This window comes from Peromyscus leucopus, chromosome 3, assembly GCF_004664715.2.
Source record: "Peromyscus leucopus breed LL Stock chromosome 3, UCI_PerLeu_2.1, whole genome shotgun sequence".
NCBI lineage: Eukaryota > Metazoa > Chordata > Mammalia > Rodentia > Cricetidae > Peromyscus > Peromyscus leucopus.
Window position 1 is genome coordinate 25,444,474 of NC_051065.1, and position 24,693 is coordinate 25,469,166.

Consider the following 24,693-nt stretch of genomic DNA (forward strand, 5'->3'; position numbering starts at 1 on the left):
AAAAAAGAAAAGTACAAAAAATTACTTCCTTAAGGTAGTGCGTGCGTGCGTGCGTGCGTGTGTGTGTGTGTGTGTGTGTGTGTGTGTGTGTGTGTGTGTACAGAATCATGTGAAATTGGACAGCAGCTTTGATGAGTGGGAGAATTTCATAGACGAGTACAAAGTTCAAATTTCAGATGAGGTGTTATATTGGTAACTTTTCATCTGCCTACTATGAGAGCCCATGAATAATTGTGACTGAGATACCTACAACACTGGAGAAGCATATTGGTGTGAGATGGATTCATATGTGCCCTACAAAATCTGAGTAACAAATCGTCCCTTTTTCTCAACTCCGTTTTACGCAGGAGCTGGTCCTGGAGGGGAGGCAGACAGAACACAGGAAGGGTTTAAGGTCAAGATATGAGGTATTATGGTTAACCGTGCTAAAACTCCACTCATGTGAGGAGGAGACCAAGAAAGAACTACTAGTAGCAATTACTTGATGGAGGAATCCTTTTTAGTGTAAAGGGAGGGATAGGGATGTTGGATTCATCTCCATCTTAGCTCAAGAAGCCGCAAGGCAAAGAGACGTGCCTAAATTTAGGGAAGAAGAGGTAAACCAGGGCTTTGGTTTGATTTTCTGTCCCATACATCTTACCACTGCCATGGAGTTTGAGCATAGGAAACAGGCATAACACCCATGATAGTCCTAACGATGAGCCAAGGCTGGACCATAGGCAATAATACCACAGGCATACCATATAAGAGACTACTGAAGGCTACAGAAAACCGTTCCCAGAGTTAAACTGTGCATTTAGGTACAGGCGAGGTAACGCTTGGGTTTGTGGACAGGTTAGTGTTAATAATTTAAATGGTGATAAGCTGGAGGTTAAACCCCATCGGGGAGGGTTAGGATAGGTCTCCAGCCTTAAGAGAATTTTCCTGTGGACACAGGCGCAGTCGCTGGGTGCCTAAGGAAGAGAAGATAGCTGGGGGGTGATGACTGCTACCGCCAACAGGAGTCTCGGAGAACAGAATGAGGGAGCCAGGAAGAAAAGACAGACGTGATCACGATGAAGCCAAGCCTGGATAGGCTGTAGCGGGAGGAGCGGCGGGGTTCGGGGACCCCTCGAGGGGGCGTGGCCATCCGCTCTGGGCTTGCTCTGTCCCTAGAAAAGGAGCGCGGTCCTGCTAGGCTGTCTCCAGAGAGGCGCCGGCAACAGAGCCGCGGGCTCAGAGCAAAGGGTCCCCGCTCCCAACCCCTGCCACCCCGGGTCTTGCAACATCGTCTCCACCTTCCTCCTGCGTCCTGGGGTGGGACGTCCTGAGCTTGCACAGACAACCCGGGTCCCCCAGCCAGGAGCCTGCACGGACACCTCCCGTCTGTCCCCGAGCCGGAGGCGCACATCCACCGAAGGTACTCGGTTCCCCGGTTCCCGGGAGGGGTCACTCTTCTGAGTCCCATCAAGGCGGCCATAGGTGGAAAGGGCGTTGGTCTGGAAACTAACCAATTGAGAGAGAAAAAAAGTCTTGGAGCCCACCCCTCACATCCTTTTAGAACTGTCACCTGCCACTGCCAGTTGGCTCTCCATGCAATCTGCACAATTTCCGACCGTGTAAAACGACCGGAATATTGTTTAAATTTCTTTCTTCCTTAAAAAGAAGAATTTGGTTTCTTTTAAAAGAGAGGTGGAGAAAGTCAGTATGCAGAAAGGAGATGAGTCTTGGGTTCTGGGTTCCGGATTCTTCACCCCATCCGTCTGAGCTGGCTGTTGAGGTGGTGGTGTGTATTTAGAGTGCCCTCAGTCTGAACGAACATCTATGTGGCAATCTATTGGCAAGTTAGTCCTTGATCTTTACCCATGTGTTCTAGGTCGATTTGCTGAAGAACCAACCGACAGGGAAACTTTGTAGAGAAGCCACTAGAACATTGCACTATTTGCTGACTGTTACTGACCCTGAACCACCTCATACTCATTTGTACCCACCCTATCTTCCTGCTTTTCTATGGATATATCTTCATCTCTAAACTAATCCTAAAGAACCTAAGAAAAGCCAGGATCCACAGGACAGGGGTGCTTAACAAATATTTTTCAGTGGAGAACAAAACAAAACAAAAAACAGGAATACTTGAGATATCCAGTGCCTTTAGGGGAGTAGATTTCTAATAATTCAATTAAAACCCAACAAAACCTCTCATTACTCATGTAGAATGAGTTGCACTTTAATCCTCTTGGACAGGGAGACAGGAGACCACATCGCTGAGAAGTGCACTAATCTGTACAGGGAAGAGGGTACACATGCTTCTCAGGTTTCCTAAAGCTGCAAAGGCCCATGGTGAAATGAACATCTTCACAAACATACACTAGATTTAAGTGACTCCCAAGGACACTTGCTTGTCAAGCCAGAATCATAATATCCTTTCAAAGGAAGGTCTGGGAGTCAGCAACTCAGAGGAAGGCCAATAAATATACATTCAGTTATACCATAAAACATATTTTTAATTTTCTAAGGTTAAATTGATCACTAAGTAGTGAATACTTTTCTTTCTTTTTTCTTTTTAAACTTCTCTTTTTTCTCTATATAGGATGGGTTCTGCTGCAAGGAGATGGGTCTACCTTCCCCTGGGCTGCATCATGCTGTTCAATCTCACAAATGCTGACTTTGAATTTCAAAAGGGAGTGCTAGCCAGCATCAGTCCAGGTATCACAGAAGATGTAGATCTTCAGTGCTGGAACACATGCTCTCTGACACTGATAGACCTCAAGGAACTCAAGATAGAGCACAACGTGGATGCCTTCTGGAATTTCATGTTGTTCTTGCAAAAATCTCAGCGGCCTGGGCATTACAGCATCTTCTTAAACATAGCCCAAGACTTCTGGGATATGTACATAGACTGTTTGCTTTCAAGGTCTCATGGAATGGGCAGAAGACAGGTGGTATCTTCCAAGTATAATTTTCCACAGAAAATGACAAGAGGTGATTTGAAGGTATACCTACGGAAGTAGTGATGTGGCTTTATTAAAAATTGGATATTTATTCCTTCTGATTATTTCAGGTTTATCAAATAAGCTAGCAAACTTGCCATGTTTAGTTTTTTTATATTTTTTCATTTTCACATTATTTAGAAATCAGGAGAGTGCTTGATTATAAATGATCTTGGAATATATACATTGCTAGATCATTAAAATAATCTTATTGTTTCCCCATGAATAGTTCATAAGAAAGCCATATAGTTCTGTATCTATTCATATTGTATGACTTAAATATCAGGCCTGTTGTAGCCTTTTGAACAAAACATTTTCAACTGGGTTGCATAGAAGAATGAAATCTTATATTAAGAAATATTAATTTCCCTCAATTCTATAGAAATAGATAATAAAACATGTTTTACATTTAGGAAGAAAAACACAAAAAAATACCTCAAGCAAGATGCCAACTGAAAGCATAATCCTATTAGTACTTGTCAAGTCCTGTTGTAATTAAAATTATGATTTCCAGTCCCTTAATCTGGTGGTTTTCTTTCTCTAGATATATAATTGCTTTATTGACAGTGATTGGATTATTTGCAAATATTTAAGTAATTTGTCAATAATTTGTTATTTAAAAAAGCATTTTGTCAAGTTGTCTTTGTTTAAAATTACTACTTCAAATGAAAATACGTTGTTAAACTAGTCAGTAGAGTGAAGTCATAATCAATTTTATAAAGTATCTGGTACCCTAATATTGACTTTAAAACTATTCCCCAACTAAATGCCAGTATCTAAAAGTGATATTTAATCTTGATATAATGTTTTCTTTGCCTTCTGAAATAACATTTCAACACTAATCCATCTTATATATTAAATATTTTTCTATGTATTAAGGACTAAAACCTTTATGGTACAATTCTTTATTTTTAAAATTTTTTGTGTGTATGGATATGTTCCCTGAGTGTGTGTGTGTGTGTGTGTGTGCGCGCGTGTGCGCGCGCGCGCGCGCCCGCGCGCATGCAGTACCTGCAGAGGCTAGAAGAGCACATTGGATCCCCTGGCACAGGGGTTACAAACAATTGTGAATTCCCACGTGGGGGCCAAGAATTGAACCCAAATCCTCCGGGAGAGCAGCCAGTGCTCTCAACCTCTGAGCCATCTCTCCAGCCCCTATGGTATAACTGATATTGTCTTAAAATTAAAAAAGGAACAGCAAACGAAAATGAAAAGCTACAATTTAGCAAAGTACAGCATGATAGAATTTTTGCCTTGGTATTATGTCAGTCACATTTTATATTTAGTCATTTTTATATTATTTACAACTCACACTCGTATTCCATAAATGGTATGCAGCTTTGAAGAAATATACCAAACAAAAGAATGGCACATAGTAGATGATGAAATTGGAGCGGTGGGAAATGATACACAATTATGGTATTAATGATTTTGATTGTATGATCAAGTCAATAACTTTTGGGGCTTGAGAGATGGATCGAGTTGCGCAAGTGCTTGTGGTACAAACATGAGGGCCTAAGATTAGACACTCAGGCAGAGGAAGGAGCCTGTGTCTGCAAGCCCCGCACTGGGAGAGGGGAGACAGGAAGACCCCGGGGCTTCCTGAACAGCCAGTCTAATAGAATTGCTGGGCTCAGTGAGAAACCTGGTCTCAAAAAATAAAATGGAGAGTAGTAGAGGAAGATACCCAAAGATGGCCTCTGCCCACCCCCGCCTGCATCTTTGACAAAAAGACCTGCAAACTTGGTGAGATTTCTCAGTTTCAAAGTGAAGAAGGACTCAAAAGCAGTTTAAAGTTTGTGTTTACAAAAAAAAAAAAAAAAAAAAAAAAAAACCCCAAACAAACAAACAGACAAAAACCCACCAAACCAGATGGTTAGGAAATTCCCACACTTTTCCAGGACAAAGAACCAATAGAAATCTGCCCTATAGATTTCCTGATTGGCTACTGTGATGTAAACATTGCTTTCGATGATGAGGACATGTTCTTCTCTGTGTAAAATGATGTAGGCACAACCAAATTAAGTAAAAGCAAACTTTAAAAAAATGGCAAAAATAGTACTAGAAACTATAAATATATAACCGTGTGTTGATTTGACTTGATTCAGGAGTAAACCTTGAATTAAAAGAGGGTGTTTGGACCACTCTGAAATCCTCGTGAAGTAGTACTAGAGCTTTAGTAAGGGTTTTATATACATATACAAATTTAAGGAGAGTACATGAACTGCAAGTTAAGAATCTTCAGTGTTGAAGAAGGAACAAACCATTTGTGGTAGCACATGCCTCTAGTCCCAGCACTTTCACTCAGGAGGCAGAAGCAGGCAGATCTTTGTGAATTGGAGGACAGCCTGGTTTACAGATTGAGGTCCTAGACAGCCAAGGCTACACAAAGAATTCCTGTCTTGAAATACCAAAAAAAGAAGAAGAAAATGAACAAACCTTTTAGCTTTTCAAATATTACTTGGCAAGTTGCATTAGATAGGGTTTCTATTTCTGTGAAGAGGCACTATGACCATGGCATTCTTATAAAGGAAAACATTTAATTGGGGCTGACTTAACAGTTTCAGAGGTTTAGTCCATTATCATCATGGTGGGAAGTATGGTGGAGACATGGTATTGGAGAGGGGCTGAGAATTCTGTGTCTGGATCTTCAGGCATCAGGAAGGAAGAATGAGCTACTGGGCCTACTTTGAGCTTCTGAAACCTCAACCCCTGCCTCCCCAGTGACACACTTCCTCCAACAAGGCCACACCTACTCCAACAAGATCACACCTAATAGTGTAACTTCTTATGATCCTATTAGGCCATTCCCCCCCCCCCAGACAGGGTTTCTCTGTGTAGCTTTGCGCCTTTCCTGGAACTCACTTGGTAGCCCAGGCTGGCCTCGAACTCACAGAGATCCGCCTGCCTCTGCCTCCCGAGTGCTGGGATTATAGGCGTGAGCCACCACCGCCCGGCCTATTAGGCCATTTTTATTCAAACCACCACACAAGTATTATTTCATGTAACCAAGTTTTGCATAATAATATATTAGCTGGGTCACAAACAAAATGAGATTGGAGGTCCAATTTTTTTTGTCCAATATATTTTTAGGTTAAAAATATTTTGCTCATTAAGGAAGGAGCCCTGAGCTCTGGAAATCAGCTGCTACTAATAAGATGACTAAAAATCCATTTTTTAAAGGCAGGTTGAAGAGGTATCAGGGTTTTCCTTGGAAACAATTTAATGGCTTTCATAATCTGTGCACAAATGATCACAGTTCAATAGTTCAGTGCCATAAAGCAAAACTATGTAATTTGCGTCTAAAATTTATCTAAACAGTTGTCATCAATCACCCATAGTAACTATAAAAAATCTATTTAGTCAATGATAAACATTTCAGCTTTAATAAAATGAGTGGTTAGCCTTCCAACCTAAATAGATTACAAATGGTCTCCTCATTCCCCTAAATTTTATTCTATTACACTAGGTTATTTAAAAATAATGGCATTGGGCTAGAGAGAAGATTCAGTGGGTAAAGGTGCTTGCTACTAAGGCTGATGACCTGAGTTCCATCCATAGAACCCTCATTGTGGAAGGAGACAATCCTGCAAATTGTCCTCTTGTCCTTATTTGCATGTGGTACACATGTAAACACACACACAAATACATTTTAAAAAAAATTAAAATAAGAACACTTGCTAAAATGAGCATTGTTTTAGAACAGTTCATTGTAAGCAATTTTAATAATTTAGATATTTTAAAATTTCTCCCAGGAAATTGCCACATCCTGCATAGTTTGGTACTGGAAATCTGAGTGGGTAGATGTGGGAATGAAGAAAGGATAGACACACACAGAGAAAAGCTATGGTCAGCTGGAATGTGCTCCCTCTGATGGAGGACACCTACTCAGCAAGCAGGAAACTCATTTATCATGTTCAGCACAAGGAAGAGGGGGGTCAGCTAGTCTCAGTGGGAGGTCTCTGTCCTGGAGCAGTCTCAGGCTATAATCACTCAGAAGGAGGAAGTTGTGGTTGATGCTTTCTGTATACACTGTCAGTGTTCACACATGGTCCAGGGAGAAGCATTGCCATTTCCTTGAGCTTGACCCAGAGAAGTCTTTGCCATTCCTATGGGTCTGAATCATTGAGAACCATGATATAACATAGCCGGAAGTTTCTCTGGACCTGCCTGATCTGAAGGAATCTCTCCCACCCATGTCCTGCAGCTGTTTGGTCACAAGTAAACACACAGAGGCTTAGCCCAAGGTCATGGGCGGGGCAAATACCACTACAATATGCTGTACTAACATCAACACATACTCAGTACTGCATCTGCTCCCCACAGTAAATCGCAAAAATCATGTCCTCATCTGTATAGAAAAATTCACTCCTCTTTGTCCTTCATTCATTCAGCAAATGCTCACTGAGGTAGAGGAATATTGGTGAACAATCTAGACACAATCTTTGATGCTCAGAGTTTTCATCACAATCAGACAAAAGGTGGAAAAACAGTAACAATAAATTCAAAAGCAGTTCAATGACATAAAAATATAAGTTAAAAGAATTCCAAAAATGGTATTGAGGAGCAGGGGTATGGGGACATACTATTTCTCTTTCTTCCTTGATGCAAATTATCTGATGAAGTCAGCTATATTTTTTTGTTGTTGTTTTGTTTTGTTTTTTGAGACAGGGTTTCTCTGTGTAGCTTTGCGCCTTTCCTAGAACTCACTTGGTAGCCCAGGCTGGCCTGGAACTCACAGAGATCCACCTGCCTCTGCCTCCCAAGTGCTGGGATTAAAGGCGTGCACCACCACAGCCCGGCCAAAGCTATATTTTTTTTTAAGCCAGCATTTTTTTGTAGTTGTACTGTCGTAGGCTCAAAATTTGTTTCATGGGTTTGGGTTTATGCAGAGTTCATTTAACAATGCATAACTGATGAATTTCCAGAGACCTTAAGGATACCAAACAGCTAATTCTGATTCCCAAACACAAGTTTTGTTTACCTGATTAGTACACATTTCAGTTTCAAAGCTTGACTCATGGAAGAAAATCCTGCCCACCTCTCGGGGCAGGGCAGCCTAGACAGCATATCCACTAGGACTCAAGAGGAGCATGAACAGGATATAAATAAAGAAAAGCAGAAAAGTTTGTGATGTTATCAGAGAGCTGGTCTCCCTGGCTCACTGTATGATGGCTGGAACTGTGCCAGACAAATGTCTTAGATCTGTCTACCATCTCTATGGTCTCTGCAGTAAGCACTATTACTGCTTTCCATCAGCCTGTACTTCTTCATGTGGTAAATATCTGTTAGAAAATAACCTGTCTTATTTTTGCCTTCTCTCTTCCTAATGAGTAGTAGAACAGTCTGTAGACATTAGATAATTCTGATAGTGACCAGTATAAATCAATCTGGAGATAGGACATTGAACTATGTGCAAAACTGATACTCAGCTCCATCCTATCAATTTCCCAATGACGTGTTTATATTTATACCATGGTACTTATGCCTTATAACTGGAGAAAAGCTACAATTACTTTGAGGTATTTATATTCAAACTACTTTAACATGCTTGGCAGTACTTGCATAGTATCCTGTGGGGCTATTCTTCCTTTTGAGGTCAGTGGACTGCTGCATTTGAAGACCTCAAGAGAAAGGCTGCAAGAGTCAAGGCCACACCACTAACTTATTTACTGAGGTGTTGATCATAATAGTGAATTATACAAGTTTTCTCCCTTGCCTTTAGGGAACTAAGAGTCTGGGGAAGTTCATAGTCTGCAAATGCTGTGATGACTCATTGCTCTTAGCTATGGACGCTGCATGAGGATTCTGGTTGTGTCTGAGGCAGAAATGAGGCACTATTTGGTGCTGTTTGTATGACCAACATCTCATCTTGTTCTCCTATCTCTTCCCCCACACACTACTTGTCACTTCCCCATTAGAGAAATAGCATTAGAAATAGCTTCAAACTTTTATTTACTTAAGATTTTTATTTATCTGTTTTGTGCATATGGGAGTTTTGCCTGCATGTATGTCTGTGCACGTGGGTGTCTGGTACTTGACGGGACTAGAAGAGGGATCAGGTCCTGTGGGACTGGGTTATAGATGGTTGTGAACCGCCATCTGGGCACTGGGCACTGGGGATTAAACCTGGGTTTCTCTGGAAGAGCACCCAGTGCTTTTAACCACTGAGCCACCTCTCCAGGTCCACTTTGAAAAGTTATATATCAACAGTGAAACATCTGTATCTGCATTTTTATTTTTGCTGTACAGCTTGTGACTGACACTGCCCTCTATAATAGATACATTTATTTGCTATTTTCCCCAACATATTATTTGCTGCTCCTGGTGTTCATGTGTCCATCTGATGATAGCACTTTGATTCCCGACTCCATCCAGGTATGTTAGATAATTTTGGACTGTTTATGGCTCCACAAGCAAGGAGTACTCAGATCTGGCTGACTTCAAGGTGAGGTGTTCCGGAGTGGGCATGTGACCAACCAATGGCTTCAAGATGTAGAGTGAGCTGCACAAATTGAGAAAAATGCATTCACTCTTCTCCACTGGAAGATCGTAAGTTGGAGCTGCTGAAAGAATTCCCTACAAAGCCAGTGTCAGCCCTTTGGTTCAACAATGCCTACAATCTACAGTACTCAGGAAGGGAGACATAAAGTCCATATAAATGTCCCTCAGGGTAGACTATTTGAAGTAATTGATATCTAGCCAAAAGTCCTAACTGATAAACAAATTTTACAATTTCAGTTAAGGGACCAACAGTTTTTTTCCAAAGATAATGGTGACCACTTTTCTGATACATATGTTGATTTTTTTAATAAAAAATAAATGGTATTAACCTGACTTTAATTTTATAATATTTTACTAAAATAGTTATTCTAAATGTTGCCTTACATTTGAATATAAATATACATTTAGCTACAAAGTTATAGGTAGAATATTTTAAGAAGGTTCTGGAGCACTTCGTGTGGGGACGCTCTTCTTTGGCTCATTTGGAGCCTTCGCCTTGACCCGCTGCAGGGCTCCTCCTCGGATAGGTAGTTTTCTGAGAGCGATGTCTGTGTCAGCAAGAGGTCCCCCCAGTAACCGGGCAGGAGTGCTTTCCACCGTCACTACCCGACCTGAAGGTACCTGGAAGAGGAAAAGACACATATCTCATAGTCTACTTATAAGCCTTTTTGATAACAAAAAGCCCACATAACGTATGGTTTGCTCTGGAAAAGACACCAAGTATAACAGAAACAGTGTGACATAAGAGAGAGACAAGGACTTTGGTGACAAGAAAGTGGGCTTGAATTCTTCTATCATTCATTAGTTTTGTGGCCAGGGACAAAGTGTCCAACAGAGATCACTAAGAAACTGGAATGTGTCACAGGTTTACTTCCGGGCAAAGGAAGTGGCTTATCCTATAAGCAAGATACAACCAATGCACTGGCCAGCGCTGGCAGCAACTTCTTAGGAAACCTGGGGGCTGTGTCTGCTCTAACCTGGCACTGGCGGACTGGGGGAAGATGGGTAGTAACTTGGAGACAGCCTTAATTATGGAAAATTTGAACAACAAAAAGCAAAATATAAAAAGCAAAATTTCCTATAGAAATAACATCTTGGCAGCCCAAACTTCTTATCTATTAAGAAAGAGATGTGGGGGAAAAAATCTTACCGTTGTGTTAAGACCTTTAATAACTGTTTGGTGAAATATTGCATTTTGTGGTCGTTCACTGTATTTAGAGGATTCTATAGCCTTTTCCTGGAGCCTTTTTGCTTTCTGGAGATTTTTAAATTATAAAGAAAACAGTATTAATTGCTAGAGAAGCATGATGGATGTACATTTGCTTTCCTATCCCCCATGCTGCTGCTTACAGAAATGGGATCCTTCAGTAAGAAGGCTCAGAATGGGGAGCAGGACACAGCTCTCTCTGGCTTACTCCTGGCTATTTTTCATTTGTAAAATGTGCTTTCAATTGTCAGTCTAAGAGTCAGGCAAGGATCTAACAGTGGTAGTATCCTACAGAACATTACTAGAAAAGTGGAAATAAATATTCATTCTTCAAAAAACACTGTCCGTAAGACTGGCTGGTTGTTGTGTATAATTCCATCCCTAAGACTGGCTGGTTGTGCCGGTGGTAGTGGCACATGCCTTTAATCCCAGCACTTGGGAAGCAGAGGGAGGCGGATCTCTGTGAGTTCGAGGCCAGCCTGGGTGACAGAGTGAGCACCAGGAAAGGCACAAAGCTACACAGAGAAACCCTGTCTCAAAACAAAACAAAACAAAAAAACAACAACTCTGTTCTTACGACTGGCTGGTTGCTGTGTGTGTGTAACTCCGTCCTTACGACTGGCTGGTTGCTGTGTGTAACAGGAAGTGCTTTAGAGATCCTACCTTTAATGTTTTAGCATTTGACGTTCTAGCCAAGAAGTTTGTCCAGGATTTGTTAGCCAGTTCTCTCTGCTTATGTGTGGCCTGTATCTGAAACAAATAAGAAAATTAGGAATTTCAGTTTCTATGAAACACACCAAAGGCCTTGGAAGTCCCCATTTTAAAGGAAGTGCCTCATTTTGCTAAAGGAAAATTTGAGGCTGACTGAAAAAGAAATTAGAATATATAACTTAATTTTAAAAACAAGTGTTTGAGGGAATATTGGTACAAGCATTTACTCTGAGCACTCTGGAAACAGAAGTAGGCAGAAATATTTCAGTTTTAGGCCAGTCTGCTCTACAAAGTGAGTTCTAGGACAATCAGAGCTACATAGAAACCTTGCCTCAAAAAACAACCAACCAACCAAAAAAGTCTTAAAATGAAAAAAGTTATTCATTTTGTGGTTAAAGTTTGAACTACTTTCCATGAAAAGTAAAGCAAACTGCTGAAAACATTTTAATAATAAGCATTCTCAGTCAAGACTGGATACTTAACATAGTTCCTGTTTGTGAAGACATTATAGTCCAGAGAATACTAAATGCAGGATTTAAAGAGAAAGTCACAGGTGAAAATAAAGAGATTCTGTTGCCACTGATCACTAGTTTAGCCAAAATTATATTGGCAAAACTACTTTTAATCTATGACTGCAACAAGATAAGCAATTTTGTGAGACTGCTAGTTTGTTGTGATACTGTACTCTAGAAGGGCAACTACTAAGCAGCAACTCCACTTCTTAATAGGCTCCCCATCAAATGTCTAATCAGAGGATGCATGCCATCGGTGTGTGTGTATGTGTGTATCATACAAATATACATAATATCATTATAAATACAACATTTTAGGGCTACTTAAGAACTGCTAAAAAAGTGGGGGCAGAGGTATGACAATAAATATTGAGTCAAAACAGCAGAGGTTCTGCAATTCAAAAGAACTAGTGGTCAAGAGGCAGCCTAAGTTCCATCTCTTCTTCTTGGTTCTGAGCAGACCAGTCAGCTTATAGCAGCACTCGTGTCGTAAAAACCTTGTGCAAGCAAAACTTTGAAGCAATTAGCTGTGGAGTGGCATTCCACCGGTGAATGGACATAGGGCCTAAGCTGTAGAATCAAACATTCAATAGTCTACGTGGAAAGATCAGGCATAGACAACACTTCGGAGATTATCTCAAGGAGCCGTAGGTGCTTAACTAGTTATAGAGAACCAAGACGAAGTGACATCTCTGGTGACATCTCTCTGTCTATGGATGGCATTGTTTAAATGCCTCTCAGGTGGTCAAACAAACAAACAAACTAACAAACTACGTTGCAGTTTCTCACCTGTGCAAAGTTTTAGGGAAGGCTGCTATTTTCCTGGTTGACTTCTCTGTTTAGTAAAGTCAGACCAGTTTATGTAGGCATGTATAGAATCAATGCTCGTAAGTGTTTTGGAATTGAGGTGAGGATGAAGCTAAGGGATGGATAAGCTTATAGATGGTAAGACAGTAAAGGTCTGTGACAGAATGAGGCGTGAAAGACAACTTTATCTCCATTACAGGCAAACTGCAATATATTATTAAATATAATATATTAAAATATATATTAAAAGTATATATTAAAAGAATATATTAAAAGTATATATTTGGTTTTTTAAAATTTTATGTGCATTGGTGTTTTGCCTGCATTCATGTCTGTTTGAGGGTGTTGGATCCCCTGGAATTGGAGTTATGGACAGTGTGAGCTGCCATGTAAGTACTGGGAACTGAACCCAGGTCCTCTGGAACAGCAGCAGCTGCTCTTAACCATTGAGCTCTCTCTCAAGCTCCCCTGAAAAGTATATTTAACCAGGTTACAACTCTTAGAACCCTTTTGGACATTTCCAAGAATACAAGTGTATCAAGTATCTCTTTACTTTGTAAAACATAAGCATATCGAATCAACGTACAGGGCTGGGGAGAGAACTCAGCCAGTGAACAGCTTGTTGTTCGAGCATGCAGACCTGAGCTCACATTTCTAGAACCTACAGAAAAAGGCTGGCATGGCGGCCTATGACAGTAAGCCCAGTGATGGGGAGGAAGAGGCAGGAGGATCTCTGGGATTTCCTGGCCGTCAGTCCAGCTGAACTGGTGGATTCTGGGCTCAAAGAAAACCTTGTGGAGAGTGATTAAGAAAGATACTGAACATCTACCTCTAGCTTCCACATTTATGTACAAACTTCCATGCACATAAGTGTGTAAACAAGCATATACCACATATATTCACAGAAAAAGAAAACAAGAAATTAAATTATGATGCAAAACCAACACTGAAAACAGTGATTAGATTTAAACTCTTAACTCCACAGTTTCTTTTAAAATTGCACAACGACATTGAAAATAACTATTAGATAAAGGAAAATAATTCAGTGTTGAAATAGTCACAAATAAGACAAATCTGTCTTATGGATAACTTTATCTACTTTATACACTGATATTAACAGCTTGTGCCTCAAAGGCTCAGGGGTATCCTTGGCTTACTTTTGCATATACTCTTTGTTCATTTTGCACATCTTGGCGTGCTTGGCTTTCAATCATCTCACTTTGCAGGGAAGCAACCATCTTTCCAATATTTTCTGTTGCTGCTGTAATAGATTCCAAAGACATTTTATCTGACGTGACTAGTCTTAACTTTTCCAATTTTATTTCTTCACATACTTCATTCCATATTTCTCCAATCTGTTGTGGCAAAGTTTAAGTTGAGAATTTTAAATTAACAAAAGTAAGTGAAAATTTTTTACATAATTCTTTATGTAGTGGTTTTGTTAATGTTTACGCTTTTCCTAATTTACTTCTTGGGAATAAGTTAGATGTGCTGAGAATGATATGGGTACCAGTTACATCTGAGTATTCTGGTTTATAGTTAATTCCCTTTCATAGCTGCAGAAACTGCTTTTCAAGCTTGGCTTTCTGAAGTATTGATGCCATTACTCCTTACAGCTCTCTACTGTAGGCTAGGTCATGCTGAATTGGGAGGAAGGGGCGGGCGGGGAGGGGGACTTCTGAGAGTCTGGGACATGTGACTCCCAGAAAAGGGATGCTGGTCTTTACCTACGAGCAAAGGCATATAACTGAATCTCAAGCTTTTAACTCCACACTTTCATTATGCTAGCATCTCCATTAAGCAAGGTATTAGATTATACTGAAATAAATAAACAGTTGTATCATCTAAAACAGGAATACAACCTGATTTTGCTTTCATTTGAAAAAAGACTTCTTCATTCACAACATCCAAATATATAATACACGCTGAAATAAAATGTTTACTTCAGAAGATTTTCCTGAGACTTCAAGAACATTTATTTACTCAGTTCACTTAGCGGAGAACTAAGCAACCTGGTTGTTTTTATATAAGACTTGATTAATGACGTAAAGAAACGATAAAGAATATTTTGGCAAGTAGTAACACTTTAATAAGCAATACCTTGCTTAACTTTGGCTCTACTGCTTTCCAAACGGTAAATGTGTTAAAAAATCCCATTAGCCTTCAGAATGACTCTGTAATAGTCATCTCTTATATACTAACAGTTGGGCTGACTGAGAATTTCATACATGCATATAATGTATCTACAAGTCCACCCCATTCCTCTCCTCACCCTCTATTACCTTCTCCTAATATTCCCTCTCAGTTCCATGTGTTCTCTTTCAGAACAAACAGCCAACCCACAGAATCCACCTAGTATTATCAGTATATGTATGAGAGTAGGGTCATCTACCAGAGCATGTGTAACCTCGGGGGGAGGGGGGTATCCCAAAGAAAACAGACCCTCCCTCTCCAAGCCGCTGTCAGTTGCCAATAGTTCCTCAGCTAGGGGTGGAATTCTCTGACCACCTCCCTGCTCCGTGCTGGGACTTTGGTTTTCTCTTGTGCAGGCTTTGTGCATGCGGTTACAGCCACTGGTCAGCTTATATGTACAACTACTCTGTTGTATATCTGTGAGGTGCATGTGGTCACAGCCACTGGTCAACTTATATGTACAACTACTCTGTTGTATATCTGTGAGGTGCATGCTATTACAGCCACTGGTCAGCTTATATGTACAACTACTCTGTTGTATATCTGTGAGGCACTGTGGTTCTGTCCGTTGCATAAAATCTTGTCTTGTAAAAGAAATGCAAAGAATGGTTTGGGTTTTATATCATAATCATATAAAAATAGAAAAAGAATACTAGACTGTGTGAACAATTGTACCAGTTATGGATACATTTTTATTTCCCAACTTATTTTTAGATTTTAAGTTATTAAAACAGTACTTACTTTAAAATCAAGGTATCTATGTATTATACAGAGGGTGACAAAATCTTCAGCAGATAGGCCAGGTAAGTTTTCAAAATCTATCAAAGTTTGTTCAGAGAGAATTATTTTAATAGGAGCAAATGATTTCAAGATTTGTATTTCTATTATAAAAACAAATGCAAACATACACTCCCACAACCAATCCTTCTGCAGGTTATCCTTACATAGTCATTAGCAAGAATTCATTCTTTCTGGACCAATGTCATAGAGAGTTTTACTATCAGAAGCTAAAGAGCAAGTGAGAATTTTTCTCTTAATAGAAAGAAAAGACTTTAAAAATTAAGATAATTCAGAATGCTAATGTTTAAGTCTAAATGTCTGAATTAACTGTTTGCGGTCCTGCTACACACTGAAATTGCTTGGAAAGCCACAAAAAAAAAAACAAACAAACAAACAAAAAAAACCCTTCTCTTTGGACTCCACATCCCCAAATTCTAAGTTTTCAAAAAATTACTCTTTTGGTGGGCAGGGGTTGTGCACACCTTTTAATCCCAGCACTTGAAAGGCAGAGCCTCTGTGCGTTCAAGGCCAGCCTGGTCTACAGAGCGAGATCCAAGATAGGCACTAAAACTACACAGAGAAACCCTGTCTCACAAAAATAAAAGCAAAAAAAAATTATTCTCTCATATATTACACCCTGGCCACCGTTTAACCTGGGCACTGGGGTCACGAGGGATCATGCATTTATTGTACAAAGGGACTTTATTCATGAGTGTCACGTGGACTCTGCGGCAGAAGCAAGTGCAAGGATACTCATCACATAGACAGCCTTGTGAATTTCAGGGTGTCTTACCCAGTTTTCCCAGCACAGCATAAATTTTTGCTCTGATATTCTCAGCGACATCCATAACTGCAACAGATGGGCAGTTAGCGGGCAGGGGTGTGATCTTTTGTTCCTCTTGAAAACTAGTAAACAGAGGTTTCTTTGTATCTAGTCATTGCGTATCATGAAACATAGAAGGAAGAGATAAAACTACAGTCAATATTTGATATTTCATTCTCTACATAAAATGGATCAACATAAAGATATATTTAAAATTTAAAACAAAAATATAGTGTGGTGGTACTGTGTTCCCCAAAATATTGTGTACCTTAATAAACTTATCTGGGGTCAGAGAACAGAACAGCCACTAGATACTTAAGATAGGCAGTGATATAGCACACGCCTTTAATCCTAGCATTCCAGAGGCAGAAATCCATGTGTTCAAGGATACAGCCAAGCATGGTGACTCATGCCTTTAATCTCAGAAAGTGAGACTTTAATCCCAGGGAGTGGTGGTAGAAAGCAGAAAGGTATATAAGGTATGAGAACTAGAAGCATTTGGCTGGTTAAGCTTTTAGCTAGTTAAGCTTCAGGCTTTTGAGCAGCAGTTCAGCTAAGACCCATTCTGGATGAGGACTCAGAGGCCTCCAGTCTGAGGAAACAAGACCAGCTGAGGATCCGGTGAGGTGAGGTAGCTGTGGCTTGTTCTATATCTCTGATCTTCCAGCTTCACCCCAATACCTGGCTCACGGGTTTTATTTTATTAATAAGACTCTTTAAGATTCCTGCTACAATATAGTGCCTTGTTATTTCTTTTATTTTAAGTTCTGTGAATCCCCCCCAGGACTGGTAAGCAAGCACTCTATCACTGACCTCCCTGCTACACTGCCAGGCCATGGCTACTACTTTGAAAGCATAATCAGTATATTTTTCCCATTCTATGGCACAACTTACAGCTTTGATTTTTCTTATTTATGTAAGATAAAAAAAAATACAGCTAATTTGGGAATAATGATGCATGCTTTTAATCCCATCATATGAGAGGCAGAAGCAGGTGAATGTCTATGAGTCTGAGCCTAGCCTGGTCTACACAGAGAGTCTCAGGACAGCAGGCTACATAGGGTGACTCTGTCTCAAAAGAAAAAAAAAAACACAGCTATAGTGTTATTTATTTATTTTTTTAAGATTTACTTATGTGTGTATGCCTGGGTGTGTTTATGCTTCATGTACGAGAGTGTCAGCAGAGGCCACCAGAGGGAGCTGGCCTTCAGAACTGGAGGTAGAGGCAGTTGTGAACCATCTGACCAGGCTACTGGATTCAAACTCAGGTCCTCTGGATGAGTAGCAAGTGTTCTTAACTGCTGAGCCCTTTCTCCAGCCTATAATCATAGCTTCTCTAAAGGTGAAAGTTGAATGTAAAAAATTTGTCACATTTAGATTTAGAGATGGGATAATGTCAGATCAATAGTGACACAACAATTCTGATTAGTTTCTATAAATTATGCCATAAAGAGAAAAGCTTTCTCGTGATGTTTTAGTTTAAAACTCAGGTAGTAAAAAGGGATTAGAGACAGAAATAATTTGAAGTGGCAGTATTTTTATTTAATAATAGATATTGATAGCAGTTTTGCTAAAAAGACAATTTGACTATGAAAGGTTCAGAAGAAGTAACAGTCTATAAGTCAATTACACACTCTGATTCCATCAACCCCAATAAAATACGACACTTAAAATTGCTGAACATCTGACTTATTTTTACTAGAAAGCAATCTCTTTTGTGTAAAAAGGAAAATACATAAACACCAGCACACAAAATACCATAATGATCGCTGTCAAACACTTTATTTATGTATAAAGTTTTGTTGCTAAATAAAACATTATTGAACCTAGTTATAAAAGCAAGAAATCCAAATAAACTTATTTAGGAAGTAAAGAATATAGTCAAATATCATGTTTTAAAATATTCTATAAAAATGAACCCACTACTAAATTACTTTTCTTCTAATTATTCACAATTTATTTTATTAACAACACACACACAGAGAAGAGAGAGAGAGAGAGAGAGAGAGAGAGAGAGAGAGAGAGAGAGAGAGAGAGAACGAGCCATAGGACAATCTATATAGTTGTTCCTCGGTTGCTGTCCACTTTTTTGTGTTTTTGAGACAGGTCTTGTTACTGGCCTGGGATACTCGGTTCTGCAGGCTGAAGTGAGCCCTGGAGATGGGTCTGCCTTCCCACAGCTAGGATTATGTCTGGCTTTTTTTGTAGTTCTGAGGTAGAACTCCGGTCCTGCAGACACTTTACTGACAGAACTATCTTCTTGGATGCCAATTATTCACAATTTATGACAGAAAGTCTTCAGTATCTTGTTGGAAGAACCCCATAAAATGGGGTAAGTATCCTCATATTCCTATATTCTTTAAAACTCTAGAGATACACCTCTAATTGTTTCTACCAAAAGTTAGGAACATACTTACCAACAATCATGCCATTTTTATCACGTTTTACTCCCAGTTCCTTTTCCTCCTTTCTCCACAGTTTAATTAAAAGACTAGCAGCAGTTAGGTCTTTCTTCCCTCGCCAAGCATTGACATGAGCAGAGGTTTTGGGATTATCACAAAATTCAACCATTATTCCAAGTATCAGATTACAGAATTTCTTTTGGTTCAACTTTCAAGGAAACAGAAAAGGACAAAGAATGGTAATGAATACTAAGAATGACTGGCTTCCTGAAAGAGACACTTGGATATCAGCCAGTTCCTTCTGAGCTCTCCGACGGCGACAATGTCTAGTAAGTCATTCATGAGCATTCTCAAATACTAAAACTTAAAATAATGACGAGATTTAATATAATTCTTAAGTAGTCATAAACACACTTCATAGTAAAAATGTATTCATTTGGTGGAAATGGAAAGACACTTTTCAAAAAAAAGAAAAGAATATATATATAAAATATAATTTATTATATATTGTATAATAATTAATATTATATATATATAAAATGGAGCATGGTTATCAGTGACAGTTCACTGTAAGTACAGGATCTTCCCAATTTACATGTTTTATTAAGCTTTGAGAAGTTATTATCAGCTATATTCTTTGTTATCAATAGAATAACTGATTTAACTGTGACAGTCAAATATGAAAAAATTAAATTGATGCATAAATGTGTACTCTATCATTAACTATACAAGAGATTTTCAGAATTCAAGAACATTTCTTTTATCAAGCATGCATATTTTTTAACCAAAATACAAAATTTAAATTTAGAAAGTCCCATCCAATACTACCTTTGAAACTTCAGATGTGTACATTTAACTCGGACCTGTAGAAGCTAGTAAACTAGAAAAGGTGCCTTAGGGGGAGGGTGGCTTATAGAACACTGGTGACATGAAAGAGACAGGGAATACCTGAGATAGACAGGAGATAGAAAAGATGGGGGTAGAGAAAGAGGTGATGAAGGGGTAGAGAGGGAAGGCTAACCAAAGTGAAGGGTGTGTGAAAAAGCCATATGGACCCCTACTACTTTGTAAGTCACCTAAAACATGTTAAGAGGCTGGCCAGATGGCTCAGTGGTTAAGAACAATTGTTCTTGCAGATGACTCAGGTTTGATTCCCAACATCCAACATGGTAACTCACAGACATCCACGGCTCCATCTCCAGGGGATCTAATGCCCTCTTCAGAGCTCTATGGGCAATAGGCACACAGATGGTGCACATAAAAATGGGCAGACAAAACACTCATGTACATAAAATAAATTATACAAAAAACTTAAAACCATGTTTTCAAAAAGTTAGGATGGAGATATCTGAATGGCTGGGTAATGCTGCTCCTAGAAACCCCTATTTATTAAACAGGAGTCCCAGTGCCAGGTGTAGCACTCTTCATGAGTTGTTGGCCATAAGGCCCCAGAGATCCTCAAAACAATACAGACTCCTGAAATTCTTTTTGATTGCTCACAGGAACCAGATGATAAGATCCTATTGCTTAAGATACCATACAGCTTGGTCACAAGATGTAGAAAAATCAAGCTAGAATGAGTTGGAAGTTTCCACCCTGCTGGCTAGTTTTTATAGTGCCAGAAGCTGTTACACAGGTTCCTGGGAGAAAAGGCATCAATGCTCTTACCCAGCTATGAACCCTACAAACCACAATGCTAACCTGCCAGGCAAGATGAGTTTACCAGTGTAATACTGGTACAACTTTTATGGGGCAACCAACAATGCTCAGAATGAATTTGAGGCACTCTCCACAGGCGATACCTGCATGGTACTATAAATCTGGATAAAAATCATGGCTGAGATCATATGCCCTAGGGTAACTTAGCACTGTTGTTTAGCTAAAGTAACATGGTGTTTAACTACATCCTAAATATTGATGTTTATATCTATAGGCAAATGCTATTCATTCTTAAATCAAGAATCTTTTCTTTGTAGTCAACAGTGGTGAATACAGATATCCATAGTTGCTTAAAGTGCTAAGAATAAGTGATAGTTGTATGTTCATCTTTAAACTGAATGTTTATATCATTCCCTCTAAGGCTCAAGGAGTATCAAGAAAAAGGAATCAGAGAGATCTTAAGAGGTAGAACACAGGAAGAGGGGATGCAAAATACTATCTTCAGAACATGACACAGCCATTGCAAACATGACCTCACAGTAGCTGTGTTTGCCTGCACTGGACCTGTACAAAACCGAGCCTGTCAACAACCAATCATAGATCAAAGATACCCTTCCCTGCTGAACTCCTGGTTACTGATGGATTCTGGGAAGGGCAGTCATTGTCTTCTGTTGTGTAACCAATCTTGATTCTACCAGGATTCAGTGGATTCAGTTCTAAACCTGTGGCCATATAGATAATTCTGGTTAAAACCAATGGGCCACAAAACAAAACAAAAGGACACAAATATGGGAAAGAGATTTATAAGGAGGAGGGAAGGATGACAGAATGTAAAGGAGGTAGGAGAGGGTGACAGATGAAAGTAAAGAGGTTACATTATTACATGCAAGAAATTGTCAAAGAACAAACTTAATAAAATAGTCTCATCTACAACAATGGGTTCCACATAGTAAATTTTCTATATAAAATATTCTTTGTTGATAACTCCTCTAGCCAGAAAACATATAATCTTTTGCTTGAATTGCAAATGTGGTCAGTTTTTGTGACTGCTATTCTTGTCAACTTGACTACATCTGGAATTAACTAAAATCCAAATGACTGGACACAACTGTGAGGGATTTTTTTCTTAATTAAATTGGAAATGGGAAGATCCAATTCTAATCTGGTTCTTTGAGGTGGGGAGACACACTTTTAATCCAAATCTTTTGACAGTAGGATCATGCCTCTTTAATTTGGGCCAAACCTGCTGGCAATCTATATAAAGGACATACAGAAGGAAGCTTGCTCCCTTTGCCTGCTTACTCTTGCTAGAAAGTCCATTCCTTCACAGGTATTACAGCCTACTTCTTCAGGATTTTGGTGTACAATGAAGACCAGCTGAGACATCCAGCCTCATGGACTGAACAACTACTGGATTCTTGGTTCTTCCATTGGTAGAAAGCCATTGTTGGATTAGCTGGACCACAGCCTGTAAGCCACTCTACTAAATCCCCTTTATAGATAGACAGATTCATTCGATAAGTTCTGTTTCTCTAGAGAAACCTGACTAATACAAATTTCCTTTATGAAAGACAGTACTACCTGCAATGGGTTTTGTGATACACAGTAAGTGCTCTATAATATTTAACCCTTATTAGCAGTATTATTGCACAATGAATAAATATTTTAGCAGAACTATATTAAAACAGAAAGAACCTTAAATCAAATGAGGGTTTTGTGTTTTCTGTTTGTTTATTTGTTTGTTTTTGTTTTTAATTCCTGTACTTCACTTTCAGGAGTAAGAAGCAAATGTCAATGATCAAAGTTGGGGTAACCTTGCAATAATGTATACAGGCACAATCTAAGTCAATGTATTTATATTCACATATGCATAGCATATTCATGTACATATAACTAAGAGCTTTCACACACACAATATGTCACTCATTTAGCCCTAATTCTGGGATGAGACAGCTGTTATTCTGTTTTATAGATGAAAACATTATGAACAGAGTAATTTACAAATTCTCTTGAAAAGACATGAAGGGACACAGATAATTTTGGTATGCTTGCCAGATCAAAGTAGGGTTATTATTCTGTTAATAAAATATAAAGTGTGGTAATTATACTGATATGTCTATGACTCTGTATGAGGCTTTCAAAATTTCACTGAAACTAAGTCATGACTTTCCTCCCATATAAAACTGACTATACACCTAATTCAAATCAACAGAACTGAGGGCTGAGTTCTCCAAAGCTGCTAGGTGGTAACTCCTAGCTCACTCCTGGTACACCACATGCCCTCATAATATCTCTGGACTGCAGACAGTTCTTTAAAAGGGTCATCTTTTTCTACTGTTGCCAATAACTTTAATATTGGGAGAAAGCTGGAAGTTATTGATTTGTTGATAGGGGTTTGATACAGGACACAGGGTAGCTTGTCATAAACTGTTTCTTGGCAGGTTGATAGAGTAGATGGGAAAAAAATCTGCTCACCTGTGTCTGGGAACACTGACCTCCATAAACGGATTCCTTAACTGGAGGAATGTTCAGAATCCTTAATATGCTAGTGTTTCTGTAATGTCCAGGAGGGATTTTATTTAAAACAATGTATCTGGCCAGGCAGTGGTGGCACATGCCTTTAATCCCAGCACTTGGGAGGCAGAGGCAGGCGGATCTCTGTGAGTTTGAGGCCAGCCAGGTCTACAAAGTGAGTTCCAGGAAAGGGGCAAAGCTACAGAGAAACCCTGTCTCAAAAAAAAAAACCAAAGAAAAGAAAAGAAAAGAAAGAAAAGAGAAAAGAAAACAGTGTATCTGGCTGGGCATGGTGGTACATGTCTTTAATTCCAGCACTCAGGAAGTAGAGATAGGAGGAACTCTGTTAGTTCAAGGCCAGCCTGATCTACACAGTGAGTTCCAGGACAGCTAGAACTACATAGAGAGACCCTGTCTGAAAAAAAACTAAACCACAAACAAACAAACAAACAAACAAACAAAAAACCCCTCAATATAGCTGCACATTATTTGGGGGCACATTTATTCACAAAACACTGTTTTCTGGCACTTGGTTTGGAAAAGATTAGGATAGACGTATGTATCTTTTGTGTTAGAGTGCTGTGGATATTACTTACTGCCAATATATCCAAAAGGAGAAAAATCCCTTCCTTTTCAAGAAAATAATCTTCAGAAGTATAACATCCCAAAATGCAGCACCTTTAATGAAAAGAAAGCTGGTCATTCCACAAACGCGTCATTAGATTTAACTTGTAGACCCTTCTTCCTCTCATAGCATCTCTAGGCAAGCCTTTTACTTTGTTCCTTAAATCAAGTAGCTAATTTGCTTTTACTTTAAAAATCAAAACTCTGAAGAAGCTTTGTAAGTGTAGTTTAATTTTAACTATTTTTCAAGAAATTTCTTTTCTTTGCTTTTTTTTTGTGAGTGTAAGATGGAGGTTGGTGTCAGGTGGCTGTCATGGAGCTGGAGTTACAGGCAGTTATGAGCCACTTGATCTACAAACTGGGAAATCCGGGTCCTCTGGAAGAGCAACACGCACTTTGAACTGCTGAGCTGTCTCTCCAGCCCTAAATTCATTTATTTTCTAAAACCAATACTACTTAATTCTTTACAAAATTTGCACGTGCAAATTTTTCCCTTTACTTTCATGACAGTGATGATTCTGAGAGACCTCTAGTTGCTGTAATAACCATCTCTTCAAGTTTGTCTGTTTATCATCTCATCTCTTTCATGGTTTGGTGCAGCTGAAATATTTGGCAATTCTTGATCATTTGCTGAAGTGCCTACTGTTCAAGTACATGTGGACTGCATGGAATGAGGGGCTGGAACTGCCTCCAAGGCTACTTTTGCTGTTTTCCTCAGGAGTTTCCTGAGTAGGCTGTCTAAGCTATCACAAATAATAGGGATGATGGTAGACATTAGTAACAGACTTTGATCTGTTTCTTCCAATCAGTAAAGACAACTTCCTCTGTCCCTTGGTTAAATATTGCTTCCTTTTGAAAACAAGAGACCAGGTTGGCTTGGGCAAACCTGTGGGGATTATGTTGATTATATTATCTGTGGTGACAAGACTCATCCACTGTGGGTGGCACCATTCCCTGGGCTATCTAAGAGTGGAAGAAACAAGCTGAA

The 24,693-nt window shown here is 39.3% G+C and overlaps 2 protein-coding genes across 3 annotated transcripts in view; one reads left to right on the forward strand and one right to left on the reverse strand.

Moving 5' to 3' along the window:
* Window positions 1–1,161: 1,161 nt before the first annotated feature.
* Window positions 1,162–3,799, forward strand: Fam237b (family with sequence similarity 237 member B). Its single transcript, XM_037203425.1, has 2 exons — window positions 1,162–1,399; window positions 2,570–3,799. Exon 2 carries the CDS (start codon window positions 2,571–2,573, stop codon window positions 2,988–2,990), a length of 420 nt encoding a protein of 139 aa, XP_037059320.1. The 5' UTR covers window positions 1,162–1,399; window position 2,570; the 3' UTR covers window positions 2,991–3,799.
* A 5,119-nt stretch (window positions 3,800–8,918) lies between these two features.
* The window catches only part of Cfap69 (cilia and flagella associated protein 69), a 66,276-nt gene continuing 50,501 nt past the window's right edge, over window positions 8,919–24,693 (reverse strand). The window contains exons 16-24 of one of the 2 annotated variants that reach the window (XM_037203530.1): window positions 23,678–23,759; window positions 18,924–19,116; window positions 16,477–16,614; window positions 15,645–15,721; window positions 13,868–14,065; window positions 11,344–11,430; window positions 10,624–10,728; window positions 9,858–10,094; window positions 8,919–9,474 (exon numbers count right to left, since the gene is read on the reverse strand). In XM_037203530.1, the coding sequence (XP_037059425.1) occupies window positions 9,906–10,094; window positions 10,624–10,728; window positions 11,344–11,430; window positions 13,868–14,065; window positions 15,645–15,721; window positions 16,477–16,614; window positions 18,924–19,116; window positions 23,678–23,759 (1,069 nt within the window). In that variant the 3' untranslated portion in view covers window positions 8,919–9,474; window positions 9,858–9,905. Of the gene's footprint in view, window positions 10,095–10,623; window positions 10,729–11,343; window positions 11,431–13,867; window positions 14,066–15,644; window positions 15,722–16,476; window positions 16,615–18,923; window positions 19,117–23,677; window positions 23,760–24,693 lie in introns of both variants that reach the window. The other variant, XM_028862444.2, reaches the window with a different exon arrangement.